Source organism: Chrysochloris asiatica, unplaced genomic scaffold (genome assembly GCF_000296735.1).
Source record: "Chrysochloris asiatica unplaced genomic scaffold, ChrAsi1.0 scaffold00465, whole genome shotgun sequence".
Taxonomy (NCBI): Eukaryota; Metazoa; Chordata; class Mammalia; order Afrosoricida; family Chrysochloridae; genus Chrysochloris; species Chrysochloris asiatica.
The window spans coordinates 406,794-420,587 of NW_006408983.1; the positions used below are offsets into that span (position 1 = coordinate 406,794).

Genomic DNA, 13,794 nt, shown 5'->3' on the forward strand with positions numbered 1-13,794 from the left:
GGCTATGGTCTTTGATCTTCATCAGTTAAGTATTTTAAGTCCTCTTTGCTTTCAGCAAGCAAGGTTGTATTATCTGCATACTGCAGGTTGTTAATGAGTCTTCCTCCAATCTGGATGCCACATTTTTCTTCCTATAACCCAGCTTCTCAGAATATTTGCTTCGGTATACAGGTTGACTAAGTATGGTAAAAGAATACAACTCGGTCGCACACCTTTCTTAATTTTAAACCATTAAGTGTTCCCATGTTCTGTTCGAAAAACTGCCTCTTGGTCTATGTACAGGTTCCTGATTAAGTGTTCCAATGTTGTCCATAGCTTGTCATAATCCACACAATCGAAGGCCTTTGTGTAGTCAATAAAGCACAGGTAAACATATTTGTGGTATTCTCTGCTTTCAGCAAAGTTCTGGGTCATAGTGACCCTGTATAGGGTTTCCAAAGAGTGGCTGGTGAGGTGGACTCACCAACCTTGTGTTTCAAACTGATCTTGCAGTCCAGTGCATTAACCCACCTTACGTTATCAGCCCCACCTTTTGCTGGTCTCTCTTCTTCTCCCTGTCCACCTACCAACAAATCCAATGATAAGCTATAAAGTTGAGAACATTCACAGGAATACCAATCTTATTCTCTGTTATGACATGGAGATGTATATCAATGCCTGCTACTATCATGTTCTGTTCTTTGTTAAACCAGATCTATCCTTGGAGGTATTATTTGAGCAAATGGGTCAAACAAGATTTCAGAGTCTTGCATCCTATGAAAATAATCTCCAAAATCATTCTAAAATTATTATTAGTGGTCTTTATTGATAAATAATTTTCCTGTAATAATTATGAAATAATATCTTTGCATTCTTAAACAGTACAAATTTTTGTGAGTTTTCTTAGTCATATTAAAAGATCTTTGGCACTTTTTTCTCCTATATGCAGTATAAAACATTAACACTGATGACTCTGTTATGTTTACAATTTAATAAATATTTTGAGGGTCTCAAATTTCACATTTAAAATAATACCATCCCATTGATTCCCATGATTCTAAAAACGACCTAAATGCTCACCATTCTGAAACTTCTATCCCTTGCTTAGACCTCTCTCCTAACCTCCAGAATCTCATATCAAAGTATCAATGTTGCTGTTAAATGCCATCGAGTTAGTTCTGAGTCACAGCGACCCTGTATAGGGTTTCTGAGGAACGGTTGGTGAATCTGAACCTCTGACCTTTTAGTTCAAACCAATCTTGTGATCTAGTGTGTTATCCCATAGCACCACACCAGGACTCCAAAGTTTCAATTGTTGTTGTTGTTAAGGGCTATTATTGAGTCAGGTTGTGTGTCTGCATATCGCAGATAGTGTGTTTCCCTACAATTTGGATGCTGCCTTCTTCTTTATGCAGCCCAGCTTCTCAGATTATTTGTTCAGCATATAGACTGAATATGTATGGTGAAATGACACAACTCTGATGTACCTTTCCCAATTGCAGCCATGTGGCAGTCATGTTCTGTTTGAACGAATGCCTCTTGGTCTATGTACACGTTTCAAATGAGGACAATTAAGAGTTCTGGAAATCCCATTCTTCATAATTTGTTATGATCCACACAGTTGAACGCCTTTGGATACATAAAGCCAAGGTCAACATATTTCTGGTACTCTCTGCATTCTACCAAGATCCATCTGACACATTCCTCATTTCATGTCTTTTTCTGATCTGACCTGAATTTCTGGCAGTTCCCTGTCAATGTACTGGGGCAACCGTTTTTGAATTATCTTTAGGGAAATTTTACTTGTATTGGATAGTAACAATTTTGTTTGATAACTTCTGTAGTCTGTTGGATCACCTTTCTTTGGAATGGGCACAAATAGGGATCTTTTCCATTTAGTTGGCCTGGTATAGTTGGGTTCTAAATTTCTTAGCATAGGCAAGTGACTGCTTCTAGCATTGCATCCGTTTGTTGAAACATTCCGATTGGTATTGTGTCAATTCCTGGAGCCTTGGTTTTTACCAATGCCTTCAGTGCAGCTTAAACTTCTTCCTTCAATATCACTGGTTCTTGATCGTATGCTACCTCCTGAAATGGCTGAACGTTGACCAAGTCTTTTTAGTACAGTGACTGTGTATTCCTTCTACTTTCTTGAGATGCTTACTGTATTCATCATATTTTGGCAATGAAATCCTTCAATATTACAATTCTACAGCTGATTTTTTTCTTTAATTCAGGTGCTATCCATACTGAGAAATGCAGAGTATGGTTTATCCTTTTGGTCTTTTCACATTTCATTAAAATACTTGATTTTTGTCTTCTGTTCAGCTTTAAAGTTGGTAAAATCTTTAGCTTCTTAATGTTTGGCCTAATTGGCTGGTGTGTAAATTTGAAGAATAGTCATATTAACTAGACATATGGTTATTATTCTATCAAGGACAATGTTGTCTGTATGTATTCCATTTCATAATTACCCTACATTCATCCTGAGCACATTCATGGTCTGATTATTAAAAAATATTTATAACGTGTAATCTCATTTTGAGTGTTGCCCCATCAGTAAATGAAGGTCCTGAAAGCCTTACTCTATCTAAGTCATTGAGGTTGACTGTACTTCCCTAGTCGTACTTTGAATGTCCTACAACATTCTTATCAACGGAGAAAAGACTGAAGTTGTCAAGGACTTCATTCTTTTTGATCAACTATCAACACTCAAGGAAGCAGCAGTCAATAAATCAAATGGTGTATTGCATTAGGCAAATCTGCTGCACAAGACCTTTCTAAAGTGTTGAAGAGCAAAGACATCTGCTTGAGGACTAAGGTGCCCCTGACCCAAGCCATGGCATTTTCAATAACCTCATATGCATGCAAAAGCAAGACAGTGAATAAGGAAAACCATAGAAGAATTGATACTTTTGAGTTATGGTGTTGGAGAAGAATATTTCAAGTGCCATGGGCTGCCAAAAAACAAACAGATCTGTATTGGAAGAAGTACAGCCAGAGTGCTCCTTGGAGGCCAGGATGGCCAGATTCCATCTCTCATATTTTGGACATATTGTCAGGAGAGACCAATCGCTGGAGAAGGATATCATGTTTGGTAAGGTGGAGGGTCAGAGAAAAAGAGGAAGACCCCCAGTGAGATGGACTGGCAAAGTGGCAGCATTAATGGACTCAAGCATGGCACAATTGTGAGGTTGGCCCAGGACCAGGCAGTGTTTGGTTCTGTTGTGCATAGGGTCACTATGAGTCGGTACTGACTCAATGGCACTACAACCTGATGGCGCTACAACAAGTACCTGATGGGCTCATATTTTGGCACTATATCAGACAATATTCCACTACATAATATTTTGTAAGTACATTGCCCAGGTCTTTCTTTTAGCTAGTTTATTATTATTATTTTCTTGTAGAAATAACATCAATTTACTTTAAACTTACACTGTATAAATGTATGGGATTTTTATATTGTTTATAAGTGTGGTTTGGGTAAAAGTTTACAGAGCAAATTATTTTTCCATTCAACATTCTATACACATTTTGTTTCATGCAATCTTCTCAATGTAGCAGCGGTCTTCCCGCTTCCTCCCTGGGTTCGCCATTTCCATTTATCCCTCCTTCCTGCCTGCCCCTGCCTTCGGGGCTCCTTTTGCTGTCATTTGGTTGAATTCTCTGAGAAGTGTGATCCTCATGAGTGTTACTGTTCCCTTTATAGGTCTGCTATTGTTTGGTGATTACAGAGGTGTCCTAAGTTCCCTGTTTGAAGAGTGCCTAAAGTCTACAGTTTTGGGAGTTCCACTAGCCTCTTACCAGAGCAGTGATTTTTTTTGGTATATTTTGATCTGAAGAAATCTTTATAATTACAGAATATCTTAGGCTGATTGCCAACATTCTGAAAGAAATATAAGCTAAATGTGTGTGTGTTTTTAAAATATTGAATATTTAAGGATGACGTTCTAAAAATGTTCATGCTGTGAACATCCCTGAAGAGGTTTCTTCAAACTCTGGGGAGTTTTATATGTAACTTGTATCATCAATATCCAGAGGCCAAATCTATGTTAGGGTTTATAGCCTGTGGGCTAGCTAACATTACTGATCCTGGGGTGTGTGTGTGGGGGATGGTGGTGGGAAGCTATGTTTTCTTTAATATTATTGCTACAATAGACCTCTAAAACAAAACAAAACAAAAACAGTTTTGTCACATTAAGACCTCTTTCTAAGAAAAGAAACAAATTAAATGCAGGATGGATGACAAGTGGCAACATTCTTAACTTCGTATCTCAGAAATAGGAGCGCTTGTGGCACTGTGGGAGAGGTACCAGACTCCTAACCACAAGGTCAGCAGTTCAAACCACCAACTGCTCCATGGGAGAAAGAAGATGCTTTGGCTCCTGTTAAGAGTTTTAGCCTCAGGAATCCTATACAGGGTCAATATGAGTCTGAACACACTTGATGGTACAGTGACATCTGAGAAATAACCTTTGGTCACATAAACTGACAACTGCAGAATGCTGTCTACATGTGTTGGAGTCCTGGTGTTAGATAAGCACTTGACCATAAGGTTGGTTTGAACTGCATGGCTGACAGTTCAAATTCATCAGTCGTTCGTCAGAAATCCTATACGGGGTGGCTATGAGTCAGAACTGACTCACTGGCACTGACTCACAATAACAACATCTACCTGTATTACTTATGGATAGGAAGTGGGGTAGGCGGGGATACATGCAAAGGAGAGAGAACACACTACTTGGTTATGAGAGTTAAAAAACTTGGGTATATACGTAATATTGCAATTTTACAGGGGCACTGGGTATAAAAGTAAATGTTTTCGTTATTGTTGTTAAGTGCCTTGTGGTAAAGTGCCATCAAGTCAGTTCCAACTCATAGCGATCCTGTAAAGGATTTCTGATGAGTAGCTGGTGGGTCTGAACCACTGACCTTGTGGATAGCAGTCCAGTGCTTATCCTACAGTGTCATACCAGGACTCTGTATATAACATTGCAATTTGCAGTGGCACTTGGGTCAAAAGTAAATAGATACGCTTAATAAAATTGCAGCTCTTTCAAATTTTGAAATATTTCAAATCCATCTTCTAAAATATATCAACCTGCTAAAAGCATCAAGATTTAAAGCTTGAGCTAAGTGAATTACCAATGTTAATGGCAGTTTCTTGCTTGTCTCCTGTAAGGATCCAGATTTTGATGTCTGCTTTCATTAGAGTCTCTATGGTTTCAGGCACTTGATCTTGTAATTTATCTTCAATGGCCGTAGCTCCAAGTAGCTGAAGATTCTAAGGAAAACAGTGGTAAAACATTTTTACAGACAATCAGTTTAGATTTTTTAAGAACTAAAAATTAGAGTGTATCTTTACGTGTATTTAAATGAAACACTGATAATTCATGGACTTTTCTGTAAACTTCACCTATCCCTTTGAGTTTTCCCTCTTAAGCCCCATCACTTTCATCCAGTAGTTATGCCATGAGACTGAGGCTACCTTACACAACTAAGAAAAACATATACAACAGAAGACGGATAATCAAAAGTCAGTTAAAAAGAAAGAGGCAGCTAGAAAACCAACCAAAAAAAAAAAAATTTTGTGGAAGATCACCATAATAAAGAATCAATCTATTTGAAGAAGAGCGAGGATATATACTGGTACTATTAAAATGTAATGTTGCTGTTGTTGTTATGTGCCGTGGAGACAGTTCTGACTCACAGCAACCCTGTACAGGGTTTCCGAGGCTGTAAATCTTTATGGGAGCAGAAAGCCTCATCTTTCTTCCATGGAGCAGCTGGTAGTTTCGAACTGCTGTCCCTGAGGTTCGCAGCCTGATTCGTAACCACTATGCTACCAGAGCTCCTTGTAACAGAATGCAATATAATATAATTGAATGTAAGAAATAGGTACACATGATACACTTAGAAATGACACGGAAGAGAGCAATAAACAAAGTGATAGCATGCGTCTCACAAAAATAGTGTATTTCATGTTCTTCTACAAATTTTTAGGTAGTAGAATCTTGCTGCTGTTGTTAAGTGCCATTGAGCAGTTCTGATTTATAGTGACCCTGTGCAGGGTTTCTGAGGAATAGCTGGTGGGTTTGAACTGCTGACTTTGTGGTTCAAAGTCCAGTGCTTAACTGTAGCCACACCAGAAATCCACGTCGAGGGTTAGAGTCCATTAAAGAGCTCTTGCTCATTAGATGGAATCTTTCATACAAGATCTACTATGACCAATACGTTATGTTGCAAGCTTCCCTAAACTTCTCTAAAGAAAAGTAGTGTCTACCCTTATCCCAAATAAAAAAAAAAAAAACACAAAAATAATCTTGTTGTTAGGCAAACTAGATTGTCAAATGAGCACAAGTGATGATGACCTCTTAGTTATGAAGACACAGGAATGCACACTGATGGACTAGGACTTAGGCTTCTTCACCACTTGGTCAGACCCCGATATTAGCTGGGCATGCTTTCCCATGGAGCACAGCAGAGCCTACCTACTGATACTCAGTGTTAGTCTTTCCTGGATCTCCCCATAAGCTACCTTCAAGCATAATCCACTTAAACATTTGATATTCTTCGCAATGTATTTTTCCCTCTCTGACTGTGGTGAAAAAACCTGTAACTTTTCAGTACAGATAAGTAAATAAGCACAAGCAAGCCCATGATTATGTGGCTTATTTGGGTTCTTTGACAATGTTGTTAGGCGTAGAATACAGTGTTAAGTATAAATATGCAAAAATGTCAAAATGTGTGCGTGTGTGTGTGTGTGTGTGTGTGTGTGTAGTTTATGAGCTGTATTAGTTAGGAAAGATTTTGGCTGTAAATAATAGAAACATCTAAGAAATACCTAAGAATGGCTTTGAGAAAGGTTTTCTTTACCTAAGCAGTGGTTACAAGTCGGGCTGCTACCCTCAAGGTCAGCAGTTTGAAACTACCAGCTATTCTGTGGGAGAAAGATGAGGCTTTCGGCTCCCATAAAGATATACAGACTTAGAAACCCTGTGCAGGGTCGCTATGAGTCAAAACCGACTCCACAGCACACAAACACCACCATCACCACCAACAACCACCAAATAGTGTGAAGTAAGTATTAGGTTAGTGGCTCAGCCCTACTCCTATCTCAATTCACTTATCCTGGTTTCTCTTAATGTCTCAAAGTGGCTGCTGCAACTACAACTGTGATAGCAATAGTCAAGACTGGAAGAGGGTAATAGTAACTGTCGTTAAGTGCCATTCCAACGTATAGTGACCCTTTTGTAAAGGGCTTCTGAGGAGCTCGAACTGTAGACCTTGTAGTCCAATGCACTAACCCACACTGCCACCCCTGTATCAGTCTCTATTTGGAAAGCAAAAGCATTTACAAAAGCCTCCAACATATATTTCCAACTTTGGTTAGATTGTATCACATGACCCTTGTTCTACAGAGAGATTGTTGTTGTTGTTGTTGTCAGGTGCCATCGAGTCAGAACTGACTCATAGCGACTCCGTGGACAGCAGAACGAAACAATGTTCGATCCTGGGCCAACCTCACTACTGCTGCCACACTTGAGTCCATCAATGATGCCACCTGGCCAATCCATTATCGTTGGGGGTCTTTCTCTTTTTCTCTGACCCTCCACCTTACCCAGCATGACATCCTTCTCCAGTGACTGTTCCCTCCATACAATATGAGAGATGAAGTTTAGCCATCCTGGCTTCCAAGGAGCTCTCTGGCTGCACTTCTTCCAAAACAGATCTATTGGTTCTTTTGGCAGTCCATGGCACTTTCAGTATTCTCCTCCAACACCACAACTCAAAGGCATCAATTCTTCTACAATCTTCCCTTATTTACTGTCCAGTTTTCGCATCCATATGAGGTTACTTAAAATACCATGGCTTCGGTCAGGCACACCTTAGTCCTCAAGCTGACATCTCTGCTCTTCAAATACTTTAAAAAGTTCCTGTGCAGCAGATTTGCCCAATGCAATACGTTGTCTGATCTCTTGACTGCTGCTTCCGTGAGTGTTGATAGTTGATCCAAGAAGAATGAAGTCCTTGACAACTTCAATCTTTTCTCCAGTGATAAGAATGTTGTTTATTGGTCCAGTGGTGAGGATTTTTAACCACTGGACCAATTCTTAACCACTACACTACCAGGCTTTCCACCTTCAAGATGTCGGATCTGGTAGACATGTAGTGAGGGCTCATGAGATGGTGTTGGAACTCTGGAACAAATATAAAGGTATGCTTGGAGGATCGGAGGAGTTATAGCTGGGAAATTTGCAGGAGAATCCAGAAATCCATTATTTTCTGGATCAAGACACTCAGCTGTTCCAGGAGCCGCCATCTTGGGAGAGCATATCTTGATTGTATCAGGATTGATAGGATTAGGAGAGAACATCTTGATTGTATCTTGATTATATCTTATATGTATCTTGATTATATCAGGATTGTATCAAGATTGACATAGAAATTTACAGAGAGATAGCATTATTTTTTTTTAAATGAGAATGGCCACTCCAGCCTCCACAGTGAATATAGCAAAAGAGGAGGAGCTTGGGAATGAGTGTTACATGAGTCAACCAATAGTCTTGTCCACTATAATTATATACAGCTGTGTATGCAGATACACACACACACACACACACACACACACACACACACAGAGGCACACTGCCACAGTCTCACCTGACAAAACTCAGCACCAAACTCTAGTTACTACTTCTTTGAAACTTCCTTAAAACAAGTTTTCCCCTTTTTTCATATGATGTCAAAGAACTTTGCTCATCTCTCCATATCTTAGATGTTATCATATTAAGAAAAACCTGAAACCAAACTCACTTCCAATGAGTCAACTGCAATTCATAGCAACCTTATAGGATCAAGGAAAACTGCGCCTTAGGATTCCCAAGACTGAAAATCTTCATGGTAACTTATCGTTTCATCTTATTCCCATAGACCAGTTGGTGAGGTCGAACTTCTGACCTTGAGGTTAGCAGCTCAATGCTTAACCCACTGTGTCAATTAGTCGTTTAAATGCATGACCCTAGTAGGGACCATGTCTTGTTCATTGCTGAGTGAACGAGTGGCCAATAAATAACCTTATAATTTAGTCCAAATGGTCTAAAACATTGCTACAATCCAGGGCATTTTCTTTATGATATATTCTGAATAACTTATACAGCTATTATACTTACACGATACACAACTTCTTTGTATATAATATATAAAACAGGAAGGCAACTTTTGTTCTTTGGAGAGATAGCATTATTTTATCTTTAATGAGAAGCAGATCTGAAATCCATCATAATCTGATGAATAATTATCATCAAGAAGTTCAAGAATGAAAAGAACAGTTTAGCATCAATGATGCCAACATCACAATTGCTGTATTTCAACATTTAGATAATGATCCTATCAATTCCTTTAACTGCCTATCAATTCCTTTAACTGCCTTTAGGGCGGACATTTAAAGCTGAATCATTCTGGCCCATATCCCAGTGAAGATCAGGATGTAGCTGTATTCAAAACTTAAAAATATTCGACAGACATCATGATGAAGTTTTCAATAATCATACGGATAGTTCAGTAATACAGTCCTGAAACATTTTTTTACAAGCATTGTAGTAACTAGATAATGCAAAAGATGTAAACACATGCATTACAGATTTATAAACAAACATTTATTAGCTCTATTCTAAGGGAAGAAATGAGTTCAGAAAATATCCAGCTATCGATTACCCCTCGTATCTAATAAAAATAAAGTGACTTCACCTGTAAAAAGATGAACTGGCAAAACTTCTGTGATATACTAACAACGACAAATAAAAAATGAAAGAAAAAAAGAAAGATTAGCTGCAGAGTCTACTTACATACAACCAAACACTTCATGGGATTTGGTTCCTTGCTTTAGACCTTAGGGCCATGTTTTCATGGGATATCACCGGTAATTGGCCTAAACAATTCATTTAATGCTTCTGTTCTACCTGCTAATCAATGAGTAGTAGGTAGGGTTTTGAAAGTCTGCAAGTGGCTATCTAAGGCACAATGGGTCTTGGAATGTGAAGAGGAGGAGATGGACTGTGTGACTGCTTGCCTCCATGCACAACTGCCTCCTTTGCCATGAGACCAGAAGAACTGGATGGTGCCGGCTACCATTACTGAACATTGTCATCAAAAACTCTCTAAATTATTTCTGATCAAAAGGGGAGAAATGTAGATCAGTATTCCAAATTTGAATAGAATCCAGACTTTCTGGATATGGAAGGTGAAAAAACCCCTGAAATTACTGGCCTAAAATAAACTTTTAAGATAAAACTATCCCCTAAAGCCCGATTCGTAACTACTACGCTACCAGAGCTACACTTAAGGTCAGCGGTTCGAAACTACCAGCTGCTCCGCGGGAGAAAGATGAGGCTTTCTGCTCCCGTAAAGATTTGCAGCCTCAGAAACCCTGTGCAGGAGTCACTATGAGTCAGAACCAACTCCATGGCACATAACAACAACAAAAAAAAACAAACAACAACAAATCCCCTAAAGGTGTGCATGCGTGCACACACACCAGTTTAGGTTAACTAGTAAAGTATGTCTTCCTCCTTGACATTATGCTCTTTTGAGGTTTTATCTACCTGGGATCAAATTAACAAAAGCAACCAGTAAATAAGTGAATGGCAGAGGAACAATTCAAAAAAGGAAGGTGAGAATATCATCAATGTCACAGAGTTGTACGTGTAGAAACTTGAAATGGTTTAAGTTTTTGCTGTGCATATTCTTAACAATTGCAACAAAAAATAAATTACATTAAAAAAAAAAAAAAAAGATATCACTGGGGAGATCACACTGAAAATACCTGGAAGAGGTTTGAAAGAAAGAAAGCACCGGGTTTGGCACCCGGAAAAGAGAGGCAGAATCCAACTCAGGAAACACTTATCTAAAGAACAACGAGGTAGGGCCAGTACAGTCTGTGCTGAGAAAAGTTACACGTAGGTTTACATAGACTGTGTTGGTGGCAAAGAGAACTGAAATCTCTAAAAAAAAAAAAAAAAGGCGAAAAGAATGCTTTTGAAAATTCTACTAAGTTGCAAAGTGTCTGCTTTGATCTTTACTAACGGAAACACCATGGTCCAATTTCTTTTTATTGTAAGAGCTCTTAGAAGAGACCACTTATTAATCTTAGTAGAAGGCTCTACAACTTACCTTCCTTTTGCCCTGCTGCTACTGATTGTGAGATTAGCATTGTGAGTGATAGACTGTTATGCTTCTGGAAATTAGCATCTTTGGCTACAGTTTACAGTTCCATAACAATCATTAGGAAAAAAAAAACACAAGAATTTGAACTTTGCATGCTTTTCCTCATCATAATACAGGACTGTTTAGCCTTTAATCAATTTCATCCCAAATATGTATTACCTTACACAGATGGCCACTAATGGGCACTATGGGAATTACATATTCAGCAAGTGTTGAAACATGATAAAATTCCCATGGCATTTATGGAATTACCAAAAAAAAATTTTTTCAAACATGAATTTTACTTCACAAATGTCACTGTGCCAAAAGTTATAAAGCTTTCACGTTGATGACCCTGACAAAATATAGATTTAGTTATCACTGAACAGTATTTATTCATGTAGTAAAACCCTTAGTCTTCTTATGCTCTTTTTGTGAAGCGCAAGATGTATGCAGAATTTTTAAAAGCCATATTAAAAGTAAAATGTCTACCCCAGCGAAGACAGACAGCTTCGTGTGAAGTATTTAACACCTACGTGGAAAATATGACAGATTTAGACATTATGTTTTCCCCTCCAATACATGGCTGTTTTGCTAAACAGAACTTCAAATTTTCCTTATTGGCAAATATTTTGTTAGTTTTTAGATTACTTCATTTTTTAAATTTGTAAAATATTTCTAAGTGAGAAAAATATAATAATTAAACCCGTACTGATTTAGGCTATTTGGTAGAAGTTTCTCTAAAGATGAATAAAGAAATTAATACTGGTAGCAATGTTTTCCCACTGGAGGAAATATGGATGAATCACAGTAACATGTAGCTTTTATTTCAATAAAGTAAGACTGTGATGAGGAAGATGAAGAAGCAACAAACATTTCCTGAACTCAGAATATGTATCAGACAATGCTGTGCTTTACATTGGTTGATTCCACTAATAGCTTGGGAAATGTTGAAGGAATTGCCCAAGATCAAGCAGAGCTAGTTGAGCTATGATGGTCAGACCAAAGAAAGCAAGGGAATGGAAAGCAAAACTGGGATTAAATGAAAGAACTTCACTCAAGGCATCAAGTTTTTAAAGATTTGTCTCTGCTCTTTAGTCTTTAATAACACTGTTTGTACGAAAGGATTTTCATGTCAGTCCTGTGTCATTCCTGCCAGGTGTATCCACTTCCATCTAATAGGCCCTAATGGTTTGCATTTCAGGATTGGCTCCTTTCCAATCCTGCCTGCCTACCTGTCTTCATCCATCCATCCATCCATCATCCATAGATACACACTAAGCATGAAGTTCTGGGAGAGATTTGGGAATATGACAATAAGCTCCTTTCTTCATGGAACTGCTATTTCACTAAGCATTATGAGAGACTCTTGTGATCTGGATTCCTTTGGGTGCCTCCCTGCCTTGACTTCTGATTATACAACCTTGTCTTTGATTGGTACCTGGTTCACTTCGTCCCAGCTGGTAGGCTGTGACAAAGTCCCAAGTAACTAATTACAGGATTAAGAATTTAGAATGGTAGTTTTAAAACTTTAGCAAGCAACACAATCACCAGAAGAGTTTATTATATGGATTGCTGGGCCCGACACCCAGAATTTCTGATGGAGTAGGACTGAGGTAGAGCCTGGAACTGTGCAACTGTAACAGAATTCTTCATTTGAGGACCTAATTTTGGGAACCACGGACCAACTTTTTCTGTAAAGGACCAGATGGTAAGGGATTGAATGTGGAGGTTTAAAAAATTCATGGAAAAATGAAATGAAAAGATAATGGGGGGAAAAAAAGAAGAAGAAAAATAAAAAGATAATGGAATTTTTCCACGAACATTTTGAAGCTCCCTTGTATGTTCTCCTCTCTTTGTAGTATAAAACGTTGTTGAGTGCAGTCGAGTCAATTCTGACTCATAGCGAACCTGTATAGGGTTTCCGAGGAGTAAATGGTCAGTTTGAACTGCTGACCTGGGGGTTCAGAGTCCAGTGCTGATCCTACAGTGCCACACCAAGAGTCTAATATAAAAATAGCAAAAGATAATGTAGTTTATAAAATGGTTGTGGCTGTATTCCAATAAAACTCTATTTAGAGAAACAGGCAGTAGTATATTTGACCCTCAGGTGGGAGTTTGCATACTTCTGATGTAGAGTACTTTTGAGCATCTAATTTCTGCACCTGGCTCCACGTCTCTGGCTATGGCTTCTGGTTATTCCTTTGTTGATACCCAACCCTTCTATCTTAGCCTGTTCTCGATTCTCAGCTTCATGTCCTCTCTTCTTGAAACCTCAAACTAAGAAGTCTTTTTATTGTAACAATGGGTTACCTTCCAAGAGAAATACTTCTCTCTAAAATCATCACATTTCAAAAGCAAACAAGCTTGCCAGAGTTCATTCCAACCATGGGGACGCATGAATTTCAGAGTAGAGCCGTGCTCCATAGGCTTTGCACTGGCTGATTCAAGTAAGAAAGTAGATTGCCTTTCCTTTGAGGCACCTTGTGGTGGACTCAAATAGTCAACCTTTCGGTTGTGGTTGTTGTTATTAATAGCTATCAATTCGGTTCTGATTCACATAGAGCCAGTAGAGGGTTTCAGAGGCTTTTAAGTCTTTGTGGGAGC

At 38.6% G+C, this 13,794-nt stretch overlaps 1 protein-coding gene across 2 annotated transcripts in view; it reads right to left on the reverse strand.

Moving 5' to 3' along the window:
* ATP8A1 (ATPase, aminophospholipid transporter (APLT), class I, type 8A, member 1) overlaps positions 1–13,794 on the reverse strand; it is a 290,919-nt gene that overhangs the window by 137,445 nt on the left and 139,680 nt on the right. For both annotated transcript variants that reach the window (XM_006877299.1, XM_006877300.1), the window contains one exon: positions 5,128–5,266. In XM_006877299.1, the coding sequence (XP_006877361.1) occupies positions 5,128–5,266 (139 nt within the window). The remainder of the gene's footprint in view (positions 1–5,127; positions 5,267–13,794) is intronic.